At 43.4% G+C, this 21,411-nt stretch overlaps 1 protein-coding gene across 1 annotated transcript in view; it reads right to left on the reverse strand.

Moving 5' to 3' along the window:
- Positions 1–627: 627 nt before the first annotated feature.
- The window catches only part of LOC144107311 (calcium-activated chloride channel regulator 1-like), a 30,903-nt gene continuing 10,119 nt past the window's right edge, over positions 628–21,411 (reverse strand). The window contains exons 6-14 of the mRNA XM_077640305.1: positions 20,514–20,641; positions 19,772–19,886; positions 16,629–16,856; positions 14,848–15,150; positions 11,215–11,430; positions 9,819–10,092; positions 7,170–7,346; positions 2,161–2,448; positions 628–1,572 (exon numbers count right to left, since the gene is read on the reverse strand). Coding sequence (XP_077496431.1) covers positions 881–1,572; positions 2,161–2,448; positions 7,170–7,346; positions 9,819–10,092; positions 11,215–11,430; positions 14,848–15,150; positions 16,629–16,856; positions 19,772–19,886; positions 20,514–20,641 — 2,421 coding nt within the window. The 3' untranslated portion in view covers positions 628–880. The remainder of the gene's footprint in view (positions 1,573–2,160; positions 2,449–7,169; positions 7,347–9,818; positions 10,093–11,214; positions 11,431–14,847; positions 15,151–16,628; positions 16,857–19,771; positions 19,887–20,513; positions 20,642–21,411) is intronic.

Consider the following 21,411-nt stretch of genomic DNA (forward strand, 5'->3'; position numbering starts at 1 on the left):
TTGCCCATTAGTTTTGTAACTAATGGTATGTAGTTTCTTACCTGAGAGCATAACGACTATTACCGAATCACTATCTTCCAGTTGATATTTACTTAGGTTTCTTGAAAAACGCGCAGCATTCAAGCTTGGTTGAACTTCTCGCCTATAAATCGTGATATTAGATTTCTTGCTTTTCATTTCAAATCGCATATTCAACAGTGTTTTCCACATAGCACCAGTGCTCATCATGTAAAATATTGTTGCCTAAAAGCGTAAATTATTACCGTCATTTTGCGCAGTTCGTCAGCTGCTTCTCGGCCATTTGCTTTGTTCCGATGTGAAGCCACCTGCATTTATGTGATAATTCTTTTCTTTGTAAAGGGCGTTACCGGCTCTCCGTCCTCTATAACGACCAATCGTGCTCAGGTTATCAAAAAACAAGTATCTGAATACCCGAATAGCTAGAAGAGCTGCTAGCATTGCCGACTCTGGCTCAGAAAATCATCGACGCTTGCTGCTGCGTCGCAATTGTTTGATACTTTTTCTGTATCATACTGTGTGCTTCTTGCTGTCTATGGTGCCAGATACCAAGAAATTATAGTTACCTAAAAATTCTGTTTTCTTTTTTTTTATCCTGAGCAACACCTCATGAGGAATGTCTTTGCCCGTGCTTCATCACTGTTCTTTTTTTTTTGTAAAGCATCCACGAATTATGCCTTCCGGATATCTACCGATTACAAAACATCTGCGCCCAATCCAGTACTTTGATGTATCTCAGAAGAGACCGTTGTTTATACATAAATAATTACGTATAAAACTATGATCACGTTCACATGCTATACATGATTGCAAGTCCCGCGCAGCGGTTCATCATTCACAGTTGACTTCCACACACACAGCTTTATGCAGCCATGCGCTCCCTCGCCTGCGACCTGCCGACGAGGCAGTTATAGACTGTGATGTTTTTCGAGCTCATTTTCATCAGCACACCCACCACGATGGCGATCACGATAACGGCTGTGACACCACCAATTAAGATCCACATCCACAGTTTTGTAAAACGACCTGACACCTGCCGGCCTTGCACAACATCCGGAGGTGCAGAAGGTGCCGTAGCAGAGGTAGCTTCTGTTGTAGTAACATTTTCTGATGTGGTCGGCTGTGCTGTTGTCGGCTGCGCTATTGTCGGCGGTGCTGTTGTCGGCTGTTCTGTGGCCGCCTCAGTTGTGGTGGCCTCTGTCGTGGTCGCCTCGGTCGTTGTTGCCTGTGTTGTCGTAGCAACTGTGGTTGTAGCCACAGTGGTCGTCACGTCGGGAGGAGTGTAAGACACTGGCACAATGTTCGACGTCGTGGAATTGAGTCCGTCACTGTTGAAGACGCGAGCCGCCAGGAAGGCACGCCAGTTGACAGCACCGTCGGCCCGAGGCGTGGCAAAGGACTTTGGCAGAGACAAGGTAACCTCGTGCCTGGCACCTGAAGGTAGTGGATCGAGATTGCCTTCGACGACATGCGCTGTTGTAATTTCTGTTTGCTTCTCGAAGTCGGTTTTCAGTTTGGCGTCATCTTTACTGGCGCGTATCTTTATAGATGAAGCTGGAAAGTGCAATATCGGAAGTCACAGAAGTGAAGCACGGCTCATAGTTTGAACTGACTGGCCATGTCGTATTTGGTTTCTTCTCACTCCGTTACACATTAACGCGTAGTGACACAAACTGAGGACTTTTAGCCTGTTTAGCCATGGCTTCCTAAATTGAGTGTCTGACAGGCGGTTATTAGTTTCAGTAGCGGTAAATAGTTTGATATGTTGCTAAATTGCACGAGAAAGCATGCTTCAATTTCGCAAAGAATAAATTTTCAACAGCGCCGTGTTTGTCACTTCCTATGTCTGGTCCTGCTGTCTAGCACTGTAGAAAACTAATTCTTGTCATGGAGCACTAACTCGCCTTGTCTGCCGTCCTTCTACACTTCACATTTGTCTTCGTTTCAGTAAGCCTTTTCGATCATATATATACTTTCTCTTCGGCGAAAAAAGTACTTTTTGTTCACGAAAGATTCTGCGATGCCTCTGATTGCACACAGGTTATACAACGCACTGTGGCAGAAACGCGAACTAACCAAATATTCAGGCCAAGTGCACGTGACTTCTAACACCATTTTTTGACGTTCTCTCTGGATGCTTACCGTTTCCAGATGTTAAATGAGCTCCGGGCCACGTCCAAGTGAGCTTCACCAAAATCGTTTCGTTCTGCCCTGGACGTATTTCGGACACGGCAAGGTCCCGGATGTCTCCGGGAGGCACCTGTGCCTCCTGAATGTCTTCCGTCACTTGGAAGGATCCTCCTTGCGCAACCCTCTGGAAACTGTCAACCTCTTGCGTGGCTACCGAAGTCGCATTCTCCGCTTCGGCGGTTGTGTTGACAATAACGAAGTCGTCGATCGAGTATTCCAAATCCGCATCGGGGTCGGCATCTGAAAGAAGTTTTTTATTCCTGGTATGTCATAGGCCTAGCTAAATTCGTCCTGTCATGCTTATTTCGTTGTTATCATTTTAGTGGAGTCGCGTTTAATGGCAGTGATTTTAAAACATGGTTGTAACCAGGTCGAACGAGCTGGAAAAAAAAGTATAAAATCTGAGAAATTTAGATTTTAGAGGAACGTTATAAAGAAAGAGAAATTATGGCTTCAATATTGCCTTGAGCTTCAGAGGGAGTGCTCTACTGTTTAGAGTTGGTATAGCGCTCTGGAACAATTGAAACAACAGTGAACTGCATAGTTGTCAGGATATTGCGACAGCTTCCGGTAAATACTGATGACAGGGTTGCCTGATTTACTTTCTTTACAAAATCCCAAACTCTACGTTGAAGTTTAAGAGACTGCTTACATACGTTTTACAGACTTTTACAAGAGTAATTCTTTCTTGGGATGCATGTTATAGCTTCTGCATTCGATTTATCACAGAAAAAAATACATTTTTATCAGAAGCAATACACGCGTGCTGCCAAATTTAGGCTGATCAGCTGGACAATTAGACGCTGCGTCTCTCCTGGTCTAATGACATCTTGTAAGGGAAAAAAGCGCAGTTTACTGAGCAGTATCATAACATTTAGCAAGTTCTTCGAGCCCTAATTTAAACCCACCCGCCATTGGAACAAGTGTGAAAGGAATTTCTTTTTTACGACACAATTGGACGTGCAATGCTTTCCACACAGCATCAGTGGGGTCTTCAGTAATATTAGCATACGCCGCTTGTCCGCAATATTCGAAATAGCACCATTAAGTTTGGTATTTACTCTTTTAACGCTATAGCGGTAAGGCTCCCATCCTGCAGGAGATTGCGCGTCCGCGTCGTTGGCGTCGTGACCGGAAAATCCCAGGAAAAGCAACCTAGGTTGGCAACCTAAGTCACGTGACCTTGCGGCGTCATCACAACCTGCCCACCGCACCGCATTGTGAGCAAACTGAGCGCTCTGGCAGGTGGCAGGTGGCAGTTACATTAATGATTAGTCGCGCTGAATTGCCCACGGAGAGCAACCTGGGTCGTGCAAGCGCCACCTGTGGCAGCACCTGCCATCGCAGGGCCAGCGCTTAACACCTGCACCGCTGCACCAGGAGTCGTATGAGGGCTCCCAGAGATCTATGAATGTAAATTCGAGAATGACCAATCTTACATATACGGGCGTTAACCCACTAACGCTATCGCGTCATATTCATAAGGCGGAGCTTAGGTGTTCCTTTCAATTTCTGACATTTCCAAACCATTTTTACGTTCTTTTCAATTTTGCCCCTAAACGAAAATGGTATTAAAGCATTCGATTTTTGAATATTTATAGGTCATCTTTAGAAATCATTCCTTGGAGTGCCTAAGGGTTTTCTTGCGTGCGTGTGTGTGTGTGGGGGGGTGGGGATAAAGGTTCCAACAGAAACTAACAAGTAAGCCCATGACGCTCAGTGAACTAAGTGATCGCATTTTACGATTTGCTTTCAGATTCCACTTAACTCTTTCTTTACCAAAACAGTTCAAGCAGTTTACCACCGTGCCATCATGGTTGGAATAAAGGGACTGGTTTATTATTTTGGTTGATTTGGGTTTAACGTCCCAAAGCGACTCAGGCTATCAGGGACGCCATAGTGAAGGGCTCCGGAAATTTCGACCACCTGGGGTTCTTTAACGTGCACTGACATCGCACAGTACACGGGCCTATAGAATTTCGCCTGCATCGAAATTCGACCGCCGCGGCCGAGATCGTACCCGTGTCTTCCGGGCCAGCAGCCGAGTGCCATAACCGCTCAGCCACCGCGGCGGCTCAAGGGGACTGAATGAATCATTTCATACCCCTCAATTTGAACAACAGCCAAAATAAAATATTCTGTATAATCCGGCCCGACTAGGGATTGGTTACGCTGACCAGAACGTTTCAAAAATGCTGTGCTTCAGTTCGAGCGTTCTGTCCGACGTATGAGACATTATATAAGATTTTCAATTTCCGCGATACCTCTATAAGGGGAGCGATAACGGAAATCATGGCGTTCAAGGTAGCGTCATCATGTCGCGCCGTTCTTGTTCATTAGCATCTAAGTACAGGCATTTCCTAAGCATCGACACTTCACTTTGTGGATTCAACCGACAGCTTTGTGCTCAAAAACTAATATCATTCGTCTGTTTTTTTTTTCGGAAAATATGACTGTTCCGACGTGTCCAGGAGTGAACAGGTGAACGTCTGTAACTTTAGTTTTTTTCATTGCCGCGAAGAGCCGCTGCTTTCCGAGCCTCACTGAATTTACCAAACATATCCTCAATAATTCTGTGTGGCCAGCAGTGTAGCTGATTCAATGTTTTCGAACACGGTTCGGGGTGGGCCCTGGCTGTGCGCTGCATAGACGACACATAAAGCACGTCGCGTGGACATTTCATTTTTTTTCACTAATTAGAAATTTGAACACATAAAGTTTTCAAACTTCAAATACAACTCGTTTTCTAAATAATAACGTATAAGAGTATATTCTAATTTTTATTATACTTTCTCACAAAATATGCCTCTTGTTTTTCAAAATTTACAAGAAGGCCTCTAAAATTTTTCACATCAAAGGTATTTTTTTCTTCGTAAGCAATAAACACTCTCTTTTGCGTTATGTCTTCATGAAGAGACCTCAGTCAGCAACGCTATGATGTCCTACAGCAAAGAAAATTGTTTAAGCTCAGATGTAAATAAACTCTTTACGCGCACCAATCCCAGATTGTTTTCCCATGGTAAGCAAAGAGCAAATGCCTGCTTGAAAAATGTTTTTTGTATTTTAACGTGTGGTACTTTCTAGACTTCTCTCCCTAATACTGTCAGCAATAAAATCATGCCTTCGCTTGTAGCTTGCAATGTTATTACACAGATATTTTGGAGGCGGAAAGCAATCAATATTATTAGAATAATCTACGCCTGTATGGAGGGTTCTTTTGAAACAGTTTGACTTGATGTATATTTGGAGCGGAGGAGCGTAGACGTTAGTTTCCAATAGAATTCTGTTTGAAAAACAAAATGCCAGCCACAGGCAAAAAGTAGGAAAGAAACATGATCGTGTCCACACTGGCTCAAAGATCACTTCTCAGTGTCGACACCTAGCGCCTGAAGCACGTACCTTATTTCCTTCCAAAGTCCAGGCACTAGCGAATATTCCTCCAACATTCCTTCGGGCGATCGAATGGTAGCAAATGAAGACTTGTCTTCAGGAAGGATGGCACGAAATCTCCAATCGCATTAAAATTCGTATCCCAACAATTCAGCAATTTCAGGACTTGGGTTAAGCACATTGCCGGGGAGCATAAGTGACTGGGGATAGCGATGCTGTGGCCATCACAATGTATTACGTTGGTCCTATATATACTCAGAAAAGCAATGCCGGCACGTTCTTCAGATCTATAGATATGGTGAAGTTGCGCGAAAAGAACACATAGAAGAAAACACAAACATTGAGCGCAGCTGATGCTGATGTTGAGCTCTTCCCGTATCATGTATTGAGCCTGTTCTTCTCGCTCATGATTGCCGTGTCTGTAGAATTACATAAAGTAGCCTGAGAACTTCCTCAACTCCTAACGACTACTGGTGACCGCACCAGTTGGCGCAATCTTATAAGTGTCCTCTTCGGTTCCGTTGGGTTGACTTTGATGCAGCCTCTCGGACTCTGTTCAGGTCTGGGTTATTCCACTTGGTGTTAAAGCGGACGTCTTCAGTGTGCTGGAGGGTGGAGGGCTACGATTTACCTCCAAGTAGCTGCTTTCAGCAGGAAACACAACCGCGAACGGTGATGCCGGAATAGAATTCACCGCTGTAAGCGATGTAACCACGAAATATGAAACGAAAAACTATTGGAAGGGGTCACTTAAGTTACGAATCAAGGGTATACTGCAGTAGCTTCTACGGGATAACTCCCATATGTGCAGAATTGGTCGTCCTCGGCTTTACGTTCATAGACCCATGAGAGTCCTCATACCCCTCCTGGCGCCGTGGTGCAGTGGTCAAGCGATGCAAAACTTGCCTGCGATGGCAGGTGTTGCCAATTGTGCAGCTTGTGCGACCGAAGTTGCTTTTCCTGAGCTAACTCTCGCGACTAATCACTAACTTAAATGTTACCTGCCACGGTGCGCAGTTTATTCACAATCCCGTGGACAGGTTGCGCTGACGTCACAAGGTCACATTACCTAGGTGGCCCACCTGCCTCCTAGGTTGCTTCTCTGGAGATTTTTCGGGGATTTTTTGCTCACGGTGAGTGACGCAGCCGAAGCCGTAGATATTGCCGGATTCCCTCCGATACGAACTTCTTAATGCTATCACGTTAAAAATCACAACCATGGAACAAGTTGCCGCTAGTATCAAATGCTTGCTTAGCCAATTGCTAAAAACTGTGATGAATAACTTGCACTGTCCAGTCAACAACACAGACAGCGTCGCAAGCCTTGCCGAGTACGCCGGAGTTACTCCACGTCATAAGCGTTGAAATTTCGCCACTGCACTCATAAAAAGCTGCGCCATTAAAGAATTCGAACATAGCTATTAAATATGTGCGGGTGATTTCTGAAGCTATAAGGAATTGGTGCAAAAATTTCGTCCGTCTGTTTCCGCTGATTACCTCCAGATGTCCTTCTCCTGCAGGAGGTTGGTAAACCTATCCCTGCATAAAAAACGTGTTGTTGAACAACTCACCTGTAGATAAAGTGAGCATGGTTGTGGTCATGAAGGAACTGCCAGAACCATGTTTGGGTTCGGCGAGTCGAACATTTTTGTGGCCGGACACGTGGGCTGTCACGGCGTACCTTCCCTTCCCGACAAAGTTGGCGAAGTATCCGCTGTACGTGCCATCGTTTGCCTGGAGATCTGGATCTACACAGAGAGGGCAGGCAGAGAAACGTCGGGTAAATAAATGTAAGAACAAAGAAGAGCATGCGTAATAAAATACGCTGCCTCCGAAAGCATCTTCAGCAGAAAAGTTTCGACGTGACGCGTTAACAGTTTTCTGCTCCATTGCTCAAGATTTGCGTGATGACTGAAATTTTCTTGAAATATGGCTTGTCATTATCCACGCGAACACGAGCCAAATATGTAAAACAGCTTTTACATACATGCATACACACACACACACACACACACACACACACACACACACACACACACACACACACACACACACACACACACACACACACACACACACACACACACACACACACACACACATACATACATACATACATACATACATACATACATACATACATACATACATACATACATACATACATACATACATACATACATACATACATACATACATACATACATACATACATACATACATACATACATACATACATACATACATACATACATACATACATACATACATACATACATACATACATACCGCATGCGGGAGTGCGGGGTTCGATCCCCAGTGCCGCTGGGTAACCACCGGTGATACCATGGGTACAAGCTTTCACCTGGTTTGGTGCTCGGCTGATACCTGGGAAATGGGTCTGACCCCACCTTGAAAGTCGAAAACACCTTGCCTCATGGCACTCCTTGGCCATAGATGCCCTTGCTCCATAAAAATCCATAATCACATACACACACGTACGCACGCACACACATACACACACACACATACACACATATACAGACATAATTTTATTCTTCCAAACACTGGTAAGTTCTGGAATAGAAGCTGAAACCTTGACGAGGCCCAGGAGACACAATACATGGCAGTAGTGCAGGGTAGAAAATTGAAGTGGGACGCTCACCCCAAATGTATAAAAAAACAACTTACATGAATATGAATAACACTTAATACGATTCACTGCATACATCACATATGCAACATGAAGAGGTTCCACTTCAGTCAAGAGAATAGCCAAGAAACTTCACTGGGCTATGAAATACGAAGTGTTGCTTTCAAAGGAGATAAATAAATTTGTAAACAACGAAACTGCATTACAGATATTGGATTGCAACAATATGAGCGCAGCTGCCTATGTCTGAAGCTACAGTGCAAAAATATTGTTTGTGCGTAACAGGAAGGTTGTAGCTCAGTACCTGATATCTGCTGAAAGTGCTAAAATGCGGGAGTTTATATTTATCTGTATTTCTTGCGTTAATACTGGCATTTGTAATGCACTGTTCCAAGGACGCAAACTGATAATATAGAGTTTCCTGTGTGTGGAGAAGAGTACTAGGCTGCCTGCAACAAATGATATTCGTATACATTATCTACGCGTATAGCATTTAGGGAAGGAAACAATTCTTTGCAGGGAGACACGAATTCAATATCTGCGATGCAACGGAGGATTTTCTTTTGATTAACTGCAAGTTTGTTCAAGTTAGATTGAGTGGATCTGGCACAAACTAAAGTAAATTAAGTTAGAGTTATATATTGCTTCCCTCAGTAAGTGCTTCATGACGGCTGTTACGAGCTCTGCGTGTTCAGTGCATAGATGAGAAATAAGGACTTTTGATTTGTTACAATTCCGACGCTTCAAAAGCCAATTGGAGGAAATGGGTTTATTCGTTTTCGGTAGACAACAATGAAGAGTACTGAATTTTCACTTGATGAATAGGGTCTACGAATTAGCTCGCTACAACTCTGGAGGATCTGAGAACACCTTAACATCGATTCAAAATTTGTAACACCGCGTGACAGAAAGCAATTGTGATTTCGCTGCCTATAGTAAAGGTTCCTCTCATCCTTTCCTGTAAACTATACGGCGTTATGGTTCACAACTGCACTTAACAACATTTCTGCCCAGCGTGAAAATGCACTGTGATAAAAAAATGCACAACAGGAGAAGAGGAAAGGATGCGCGCAGTCCTGCCCGCAGTCATGCGCACATACTGTCAACTAAGTTTACGCCTGTGTTTTTTGCGCTGCGCAAACATTTTCAAGATAATCATCCATTAAATGGACGAACTTGCCGCTCTACTACAGCCAGTTTCCTTTTTATTGGCCTCTGTTTTCCTCCTGTTCTGCACGCGTCGTATTCGCTTCTTCCTCTGTTGTCTATCTTTTTTTTAGCGCAGCACACGCACCCAATTTCAACATGAACATCCTCAAACTGGCTAAGCTTGCCGCTCTACTAGAGCGTTTCGGATATTCAAGTATCCTCGCGTTTTGATAGACATCCATATTAGATCTCCTAAATGTCCTACCCTGGAATTGCAGGCCCTGGGAGTTCGTTAAGCGTGCTATTTTTCTGATCGTGCTTTCTCGGCACCGTGCATTCTTTATTATCACGGCTCAGCAACCAACGCTAGGTTTTAGCTCTGGGAGTAGATGTGCGAGATGAAATGAAAGGTTCGTACCGAAACCGTCGTCATTGAGCTTGACCGAGACTTTTGAATGTGGCTTCGGCCTGGACACCTCGGCAATAACATCGGCGTTCAAGACGATCTTCTTTCCCTTTCGGACCTGGGTCAGTATAATGGCCTCGTGCATCTTTGCCACATTTATACTGGCCATGTGGCAGGTTGCCCGAATCGGCTCATCATCTTGGTCCTTGGGTTGAGATTTCACTTGAATGTTGATCTCTATCTCTTCAGAGCTTGAGCTCTGCACATTGAGCTGCCAAACTCCTGCCTTGAAAAGAAATCAGTCAACGAAGAAACTGTCTGAGCTCCAAATCAGTTACTGGTTAATCAAGAAATAGAAGTAGAAAACATAGCAAGTTTTTTTAGGCATGGCGGCCCTTCAAATGACAATGATAGTTGTCCAAAGCTTTGACGAAAATTTGGGCACATCCGTAGAAATTCACAGTTTTTTTTGCATTTTAAGGGCTTTGATTATAAATTATAACCAATTATAAGTAGGCTGCCAGTGCTTGATATATGTATGATTATACTCATACAGCGCTAAATATATGAATTTAGACTTCAGTCAACCTCGCTTGTCCGTTATGCTAAAGAACACCACTTCGGAGGAGCTAAAACTACGTAAAGGTTGCATGGTTATCAATATTTATTCAGTTGTTTTCGCATTTCTCTAGAGGTTTAATCTTTGAGGACACGAAAAATACTGCTACTAACCACGCAACAAAATTATGGCAAACAAGCAAAACCGCATGAAATATTCGCGTTTATCAACACAGTTGAAGTATACTTGAACTTGTCTACCAGTGACATCTTCAACAACAAAAAAACACATTTCCCTATCTACTCGACCAGGCGCGGTAAATATATGAAAAAAACACTATTTTAGCTTGTTCAAGCACAATGTTTAAAGCATTTTAAATGTTTTGGATGTCTTCCCTTCTTTACAGTTTCGGGGCGGAATGAAGTTATAACTTTTTTTAAAAAAGAACGTCTTGCTGGGCAAGTTGGTACATCTTTGGATTACAGGCGCGAAAACAGACAGACCACAAGGTAGATAAACGAGACGGAGCGTCCCGTTTATCTACCTTGTGGTCTGTCTGTTTTCGCGCCTGTAATCCAAAGATATAACTTTTTTTGCCAAAGCTGTTCAACTGTGTTCTGTTACTACTGGTTGTCTACCATGTGGCGTCATCGCTTTTGTTTTTGATGCAAATTCTCTTCTCTGCTTTTTCTATGAGTACAAGCCACTGTTCAATCTAATTGCATATTTTGTATTGTGAGTAAAAGTAATGTATTCCTAGTCTTTCATAAAGAAAGTATTTTGGTACTGCGCTCTGTGTCATGTATATAAAACAAAAAGAGAGTCATGAAATACGAGATGTCGCCTTACCTTTGGAGAGTTGGGTATGGAGATAGTCCACCTATTTCCCTTTTGTTCCATAGAGCATGCATTGCACTTAGTCCCGCTTGGATCGACCAGCCATACTGTTATGGGCACGCTGGTTTGCGTGGTGCGCTCAACGATCACAACGGTGTCGCCCAAACCTTTTTCAAGTATGAACGCCCTTGTTGCTGTGCTCTTGAAGCTCGTTGAGGTGTCCACTAACTGTAAAGAAAAAGAAAAAGATGCGAGACTGTCTGAGCAGAATAGAAAAGAATGATGCTAGGGAGGAATATCAAGCGCAATTCGTGACGTCTGGTACTTCAGAACATCTTGTCGCACAGAAGCAGCTGTGAACACTGAAGCAATGTACTCTTTAGTATGGGATGCAGCGATGGCGTCGAGGTAGAACATCCGCCTCGCATGCAAGAGGACCGGGGCTCAAATCCTGTTGCCGCTCAATTCAATTCTCCACCGGGTTTAAAAAAAATTCCGCGTGTCGATGGAATTGCATAACAATGCCTGGAGTGCGGCCTGATCTCGGTGACCAGAACCGACAACGCACTCTCTCACCAGAGCAGGATTTGGCCACCCTGGTGTAGTACTTGGCCACAACCTTCTATGATCAAACCAATTAACCATCGGCCCTCAGTCCCCAGCGGCTGCAGAGCAACTGACCACTGCGGCGGTCAGACCTGTGACGCAGCGGAGGGTGCTAAGAATCTCTGGCTCCGGACAGGCCGCCATTGGAATCTGAACCTGGCAACGCTTAACGCTAGAACTTCAGCTAGTGAGGCTAGCCTAGCAGTGCTGTTTGAGGAACTAGCGGGAATTAAATGGGATGTGATAGGGCTTAGCGAAGTTAGGAGGATAGGTGAGGCGTATACAGTACTAAAGGACGGACACATACTGTGCTATCGCGGGTTAGAGGGCAGACGAGAACTAGGTGTGGGATTCCTCATTAATAAGGATATAGCTGGCAACGTAGCGGAGCTCTACAGTATTAACGAGAGGGTAGCAGCTATAGTAATTAGGCTGAATAGGAGGTACAAGCTGAAAGTGGTGCAGGCCTACGCACCCACATCCAGCCATGATGACCAGACCATTGAAAGTTTCTATGAGGACGTAGAATCGGCAATGAATAAAGTAAAATCGCAGTACACTGTACTGATGGGCGACTTCAATGCGGAGGTGGGCAAGAAGCAGGCTGACGACCACGCGGTAGGTGACTATGGGATAGGCTCTAGAAATAGCAGGGGAGAGTTATTAGTCGAATTCGCGGATAGAAATAATTTACGGATCATGAATACCTTCTTCCGCAAACGAGAAAACAGGAAGTGGACCTAGAATAGCCCCAAAGGTGAGATTAAAAATGAAATCGACTTCATTCTTTGAGCTAAACCTGGCATCATTCAGGATGTGGCCGTCCTCGGAAAGGTGCGTTGTAGCGACCACAGAATGGTAAGGTCTAGAATTAGCTTAGACCTGAAGAGGGAACGGAAGAAGCTAGTGAAGAAGAAGACCATTAACGAGTTAGCCGTAAGAGGGAAAGCACAGGAGTTTAGGATAGCGCTGCAAAACAGATTTTCGGCTTTAACTGAGGAAGATGATCTTGATGTTCATTCAATGCACGATAATCTGACATCAATAATTACGGAGTGCGCAGTAGAAGTATTCGGTAGGACAGTTCGAAAAGATACCGGGAAGCTGTCTCAGGTGACGAAAGATCTGATTAAGAAGCGCCAAAACATGAGGGCATCTAACCTTACCGACAGAATAGAACTAACGGAGCTATCAAAGTTAATAAACAAGTGCAAGGTAGCCGACAAAAGGAAGTTTAATATGGAGAGAATCGAGCATGCTATAAAGAACGGAGGTAGCCTGAAAACAGTGAAGAGGAAACTAGGCATAGGTAAAAACCAGGTGTATGCATTAAGAGACAAGCAGGGCAATGTCATTAACAATATGGATAAGATAGTTAACGTAGCCGAAGAGTTCTACAGAGACCTGTACAGTAGCCAATGTAATCAGAGCGTTAATGAGAAAGACAGATGTGCACAGCAATGCGTCATCCCGCCAGTAACGAAAGATGAAGTAAAGAAAGCCTTAGAAGCAATGAAAAGGGGAAAAGCAGCTGGGGAGGATCAGGTAACCGCAGATCTGTTGAAAGATGGAGGGGACATCGTGCTAGAAAAACTAGCCACCCTGTATACGCAATGCCTTATGACCTCGACTGAACCAGAAGCTTGGAAGAATGCAAACATTATCTTAATTCATAAGAAGGGAGACGCCAAGGACTTGAAAAATTACAGGCCGATCAGCTTACTATCCGTTGCCTAAAAAGTATTTACCAATGTAATCGCTAATAGAGTCAGGGCAACGTTAGATTTTAATCAACCAAATGATCAGGCAGGCTTTCGTAAAGGATATTCCACAACAGATCATATTCACACTATCAATCAGGTGATAGAGAAATGCGCAGAATATAACCAACCTCTAAATATAGCTTTCATTGATTACGAGAAAGCATTCGACGCAGTGGAAACCTCGGCAGCCATACAGGCATTGCGTAATCAGGGAGTAGAAGAGCCTTATTTAAAAATACTTGAAGATATATATAGCAACTGCACAGCTACTATAGTCCTCCATAAAGTCAGCAATAAAATTCCAATAAGGAAGGGCGTCAGGCAAGGAGACACGATCTCGCCAATGCTGTTCACCGCATGTTTACAGGAGGTATTTCGAGGCCTGAATTGGAACAGTTGGGAATAGGAATAAATGGAGAATACCTAAATAATCTGAGATTTGCTGATGACATTGCCTTGCTGAGTCACTCAGCAGGTGAACTGCAAATCATGATCAATGAGTTAGACAGGCAGAGCAGATCGATGGGTCTCAAAATTAACATGCAGAAAACCAAGGTAATGTTTAACAGCCTAGCAAGGGAACAACAGTTCACAATTGGCAGCGAGAGCCTAGAAATTGTGACGGAATACGTCTACTTAGGGCAGGTAGTGACAGCTGATCTGGATCATGAGAGGGATATCACTAGAAGCATAAGAATGGGGTGGAGCGCATATGGCAAATTCTCGCAGATCATGAGTGGCAGTTTACCAATTTCACTCAAGAGGAAAGTGTACAACAGCATAATCTTACCGGTACTCACCTACGGGGCAGAAACATGGAGGCTAACGAAAAAAGTTCAGGTTAAGTTAAGGACAACGCAGCGAGCCATGGAAAGAAAAATGATAGGTGTAACGTTAAGAGATCGGAAGCGGGCAGAGTAAGTGAGGGAACAAACACGGGTTAATGGCATCCTAGTCGAAATCAAGAGAAAGAAATGGGCTTGGGCACGGCATGTAATGCGAAGGCAAGATAACCGCTGGTCCTTAAGGGTAACGGAGTGGATTCCAAGAGAAAGTAAGCGTAGCAGGGGGCGACAGAAGGTTAGGTGGGCGGATGAGATTAAGACGTTTGCAGGCAAAGGGTGGATGCAGCTGGCAAAGGATAGGGTTAATTGGAGAGGCATGGGAGAGGCCTTTGCCCTGCAGTGGGTGTAGTAAGGCTGATGATGATGATGATGATGATGATGATGATGACTCTTTAGTATGGTTAGGCCTCATGTCGTATGAGAGTACATACCTCTGTGCTCCGCTGCGCAGCCTCGTCGGACTGAGAGGTGGTGGAAGCGACGAAAGCTTTTTCCATCCCGCTAGCCGTACCCCTTTGGCCGTCCTCGAACGAGAACGCTTTGGCTTTTGTTTCCACGGCTAGTTCCTCCAGTTTTTTGTCGGCGGAGGATCCCATCGCAATCGTGCTGACTTCGACCTTGGCTTTCACTAAATCATTCTTGACGTCGGCTATTTTGGGCGACTCGTTCTCTTCGCCGTCGCTCATGAGAACGATCATGGCGCCTTCCGGAGTCTCGTCAGGAGTGGTCAGCAACTGAGCCAGAGTACAGCAAATGCGTCAGTGCCAGTGGAATCTAGAGGACACTCAGGCAATAGCTGCATTTTGTAATTCAAAATTTTCGCGACACACACATCGACTGCAGTACCTTGAATAAATGTCATGCACGAAGCGTTACCGCAAGTCGGCGTCTGCATTCATTCGATAACAAAAAAAAGCTTTCCTTTCTGCGAAGACATGTCTGCTCCAAAACTGATACTTACTGAAACAAAGGCTTTATGAATGCTTACAATTTCAACCCTAACAGGGTCAAGTGACCGAAGATGAAAGTTTCTCGGAGCGCCCTCTTCCTAGCCTACATTCTGTTTAAGGCTATGTCCCGAATGATTTTGGTCGGGAGACGCAATTTTCGCAAAGTCGCACAACGTCAACAATATAGCTGTGTTACTCATAACCACTGGATCTAGCAAGCAGTTTTTTTAAAGGTAACAGCTTGTAAGAAGCTAGAATGAAAATCGGAAGATTCACCTTGAAGGAGCACTCAATGAGGAAGATGAGTTGTTGCGCAAGTTGGTTCATTGTAGAGTAAAGATTGGTTGCGCAAAAGAGACATTCAGATGAAAGAAGACAGGACAAGGCCTTGTCCCGTCTTCTTTCATGTGAATGTCTCTTTTGCTCAACCAATCTTTACGCTTCAATGAGGAGGGCTGCTTAAAAAGTAGCGGCGCAGTTTATTTTTTTCTTTTTCCGTCCACTTACAGAATGTCCGGGCTTCAGTTGTAGGTGTTGGTCGCCGCACGTTCGGTTCATGTCATTAGTCTTCTCTACAGGATGCCGGGTCATTGATTACGGCCCTACCCCGACCGCGAAGCAGATTACCAAAAAATTAACGTCCCTGCACTATAAACACTAATACGCATAAAGGGAATAAAAAGTAGGAAATAAAGTAACTCAAGACAGCCGTCTTCTTTCAACTTGATTATTATGCTGCCAGTTGTGTTAAGCTAGTTGCGACATACAATCACAATAATTGTTATAGTCTGCACTAACTGAACGTTGACAAATTGACTCAACCATTGTGGTAGAGCCAGTAATATTGGTACGCGAAAAGGGTACTCCTCAGTTCCCACAGATCAAGCGCCAAAATTTTCAGAAAATCAACAAAACATTCCTTTTTGCTATCCTTGGTTTGGGTGATTCTAGACTTCGTTAATATGTTTGTCATAACCAGGAACTTATGTATATACTTTAGCCTCCTCAATTGCTTAACGAAGGTCTCGGCTGCGGCAGTCATAATGCCACTGGTAGCATAAAAGGGTTCTGCTTGCTCTAAAAAAAAGCATGCTCTAAACATATCATAATATATTCTAGCATCTCTTTGTTTTAATCTCCATTTCGGTCTTTCCGTGTCATCCCTTCCGGCAGGCTTGAGGTGACCAGATTCGAGAGTTTGCCCTTCTTTCCCTTCTTCATGTGCAAAGCCTCATGGCTACGCGCGCACAAATGGGGCTTACCTCTAGAGCTTTCTTGAGGCCACAGCCAATGCACGTGTATGACGATGCTTCCAGGTTCTTCACAGTGTTCAGGAATCCCTGCCTTGTGTTGACATTCACAGGCATCAGGGTGTGTTCCACTTTGGCTTGTGTACTGAACGAAACGATGGCTAGCCGCCTGCTGCCGTCCTCTATCTCGCTGATGTACCGTTCTGCAGATTCCTTCAGGAATTCCATCCTCCTCTCTGACTGCAGGAAAAACAAAATTAAGAGTGCTGGGCTGGAGCTGAAACGTAGATGTGCCATTATGTAAACGTGAACGAGATGAAAGTTTTAGTTGCACAACAGATCAATTTGGCAGTTTTGATCTTCAGCGATGGCCTGATCGGCGCTCTGTTCACTGAGTTCTGCTGGCGAGAAGAATATGGTTTTACAGATGCCCATAATAGTATACACTCCACCCACACAGATGTCTCCAAAATATTTTGAGTGCTTTCGATGTTTATACTTAGAAGGTCCGTTTTAAAGTAAAATATTTACATTACAATATGTAAATTTTCAAAATATCTAGATTTATAATGACATTCTGAAACCGTTGTATTGTGCTCGGCTCGTTTTTTTTATTCTTTATGAAGCAGGAAACTGTCGGTATTGAACCGCGCATAAATAGCAAATGGATTAAACTAAATTGATCACCGGAGGCTCAAGTCGGATGATCGGGTATCGTGCAAGCTTGCTGAAGCCTATAGTTCAGCGCCAGAAGATGTTGCACCAGTGATCTGAATAAACGTAGTGCAATGCCTTCGACAACTCACATCAAAAGGCCTCTCAGCAGTGACTGCACTTTGAATTAGTTGATTGAAACTTTTTATTTCGATTGTTGAGATGTATTTGACTGCCGTTCTGCGCGAGTATTTCGCCTCTCACTAATTGATCACGTGAATGTGTGTTCGCTATCCTTTCGCTGAAAACGCAAGCATAGGTGCCATCATTTATTATTCTTCAGACAACAATTTCACCGCTACAAGAGGAAGCATAAGTTAGGGTGATGCAGGCATATAGGTTACAGCAAAATACAATGGCAAGAAGCAGTGCTTCCAGGCGACCATTAGGAACTGAAAACCCCACTCTATTTGCACTCGGGAGCTTTTCTTTCGGACAGAAAAGGTGACTCCCTTATTGCGTGCCATTTGCACACTACTGCTCGCAAATAACTGCTCTGAATAGAATGAAATGAATTGTTCTCCTGGTGAGGAAAACGCTCTGCGGCATACGCCACCTTAAGTGCAGGCCCAGATGTAATACAGAAAGTACAGGATGGTACTTGAAGGCTTGCGTGATAAACATTTGGATGACGTTTTAGCGCTTTGCACACACTGCCGTCAGTAATGTAAGCATTGGCCACGGCTCTCCATTGCTCTGAGCTGACTCCTTAGATAAGAAATAGGTCATTCAATCTAAAATTACATGCCCTTTCAACCAGTTTTTCCTTTTTTCTTTGATTAGGCCTTAGTATTGCGTCTCAAACCTTACACTAACGGTTTTTGTCATGTCATGCCTGCTATGCAATTCTCTTGAATTCTTACAAATCTTTTCATGGCCTAAGTACTTCTGTATTGGCGGAGTTCTAGCTTTCAAGCTGACTATGCACCAAATGTACTTTAAGCCACTCTAAATATTCTGCTTATTTTTTCTATCAACTAGGATCTATTGTATCCATGCGTATACATGGAGAACCCTGTGGTATTCTTGTGCGGCCGCTAAATAATTTATCATTGAATTTCTTCTTGGCGCTATCTCGGCTTCTCTTTAATAGACCGAACGACGGCTGTGACGTCAAATTGACGTTTCGGTCACGTGATACACCAGAAAAACGGTAATATAATCGCTGACAGGTCATTTTTTGTCATTTCACGTCTTTGAAAAGGCAGTATTTAAATGCCATAGTGAGTTAAAACTACATACCGGCGATTATATTACTGTCTTTCTAGTGGATCATGTGACCAAAACATCAACTTGACGTCACAGTCATCGTTCGGCCGATGAAACTGAAACCGAAACAGCATGAAAGAAGAAATTCAATTATACATTATTTAACGCTTGTGGTCGAATACCATCCGGTAATCCATGTCTTCTGATGTATAACGCACCGTTTGCAGAAGCAGACGCACGATAAAATTAGGTGTCTAGAGTCCATTAAGATATTTTTATTTCATTTTATGTGATTTGATTTGATTTATTTTCGTCAAAGTGGCAAAGGCTCGAACAAAAGTGAAAAATAGTTCACTTGACGAGGTTCAAGCCCCTGTGTACAAGGCATGCACCGGTTGTACAACATAGTTACATAGATATTGGTTAATTTTCAGGAAAAACTTTATACAGAAAATAGATGTGCAAAGCCACTGCATGAACTGAAGCTAACTTGAGATAAGAATATGTCCGAAGATTGCATATGCACAATACATATATATAAGATAGAAAAAGAAAGATACATCATCATTATACAATTCTTAGTGAAGGTATCATCTCTTTGTGACGCGAAAAAGTCTTCAACATTGACATGTCAATATTTTCTAAATTGATATTATGACTGTGCCGATGATTAAGTAACGATGGAAGAGAATACTGTAACTTTTGACAGCTAAAATTTGTACGTAAAAATGGTACCTTCCAAATTTCTGGCGACCGGTGTCAACCTACCTTCTCTTAAACTTAAGTTTGCTAGGGATGCAATAAGGGCATCATCGCTATTGGGGTCTTGTTTATATCTTCTGGCCAAAGTAGAGTAATAAAGGCTATGTATGGAGAATATTTGGAACTTCATGGAAAGGCTTCTGGTGTGTGTGTTTGGCTCAACGCCTGCGATGAATCGACCGGCTTTCTTTTGTGGAGTATGAATTTGTTTTCAATTTGTAAATGTAGTGTTACTCCAATCAGGAAGACAGTAATTCACATTCCACATAAATAACGAATTCAACAAATTAAGTTTAACAGCAGGAGGTTTAACAGCAGGAGCAGTAATGCACAAGCAGCATCACTGTTTGCCGCGTCCGGGCTTCTGCAGCAGACCACACTCACAAAACCGTACTCTGTCAAACGTCAAACGAGAACTCAAAGTATTGCGCACCGCAGTAAGTTAGAAGTGAGAGGCTGGTGAAGCTTACACTCATGCTGCCTGAGACGTCGAGGACTAGGACCACCCGTCGCGGCAGGCCTTCTTTCTCCTGCGTCTCGTCGATGGAAACCCGGATGCGCTTGGACATGTCCGGCCGCGGAGCCCTGCGTCCGTGAGCAGAGGACAATTTTGACAAATTTTCTGAGCTCTTATATTCTCAACTATAAGGCAACATAAAACACACATTCACTGATTCGATCCAATACAACGAGAATCGAAGTGTTTTCGGTCATGGCGGTACCTGCATTAAGTTGGTTTCAACTCTTCATTATGTCAAACTCTCAGCATGTGCATGTTACAGCGGAAATGTACTGATTATCTTAACGAAACCATTATTATGACCGAAATCCTAAATTTCACCACTATTCCAGGATCATATGATCATGCCCTCATAAAATGTACATGCAGGATTGCCTTGTTGATGTCCTGGGCGATGAGAATTGACCACCTGTTGTAATGTAATCTGTGGTCAAGTAAGCTTTCATGTTGTCATGTGAACCAGACCACGGATGTAAGCCTGTCTGCTTCATTCCTTCCACCGCAAAAGTTGAATAAGTGCGCCTTCGACCGTCTAAAACTAGGCTCAACATTTATTTTAATCGTAAAGAAATTCTTAATTATTCAAGTGACTGTAATTCCACGTACTAAAAGATAATAAAAACAATCTGTACCGGGGGTAAGTTGTAAATTACGTCTTTCGCTAGGTCATGCAAAGGGAGTAGTGAGCGCACTTCTTGAAGTCGTCGTTCTCGCTGATGACATCCCACGTCGACCTTTGGCGGCAGAGCTTATTTTGCTTGTTCGGAGCGTACTGATCGTGCAGGCGGATTCCTTTGTTGGAGTCACAAAACTGAGTTATCTGGAATAGAGGATACAACCCCGTGACGCACTCGCAAAAGTTTGCGCTCGACCTCGTCATTCGGAAATAGCTTTAGGAGTGGTACACAAGACTCTTTACTACAGCTACCAGGTACTATATAAAGACGTGTTTGTCCACGTTTACAAACACTTCACCATTACCGGCTGCCAATTTATACTGATTGTCATGAAAAGTTTAAATATATTTTTTTTGTTGATAAGAAACCGATGTAAAAGTGAAACAGTGTGTACTAAGCTGAAATGTGAGAGAGAGTTGATCGGTTGTAAAAACCTACCATCATTCTGTTCAAAAGGGACCATTTCCTATGGCTTGTAGTCGTTTGTCCTATAAATTCATGTATGTTGAAAAAAAAAGCTCTAAGCAATACCTAAATAAATTTGGATTCCTAGAATAGCGTATATACTTCGCGTTCCAAGGTCATACACATAAATACCGGATCGTTTTTTTTTCCAACTGTGATATGCTGAATATCTCATGTGCACTAAAATATTGTTCTTTTTGCATATAATGGACATTCCTCCCGCTTCGCGTGACTCAGAATAAGTGGTCTGATATAACAACCGAGAAAATTAAATCCGCATAACCTCAAAGCCACCGTCCTTAATTAAAAATTATCCATTTTCTTCCTTGTGACGATTGCAATAGGATTCCTGATCGTGGTACCATAATGCGGTAGCAATTATTCACCAAACGCAGAACCACAGCAGCCTTATATATTTAGCCTTTTCAACTGAGGAAAACAGCGGCTT

Source organism: Amblyomma americanum, chromosome 10 (genome assembly GCF_052857255.1).
Source record: "Amblyomma americanum isolate KBUSLIRL-KWMA chromosome 10, ASM5285725v1, whole genome shotgun sequence".
NCBI classification, from domain to species: Eukaryota; Metazoa; Arthropoda; class Arachnida; order Ixodida; family Ixodidae; genus Amblyomma; species Amblyomma americanum.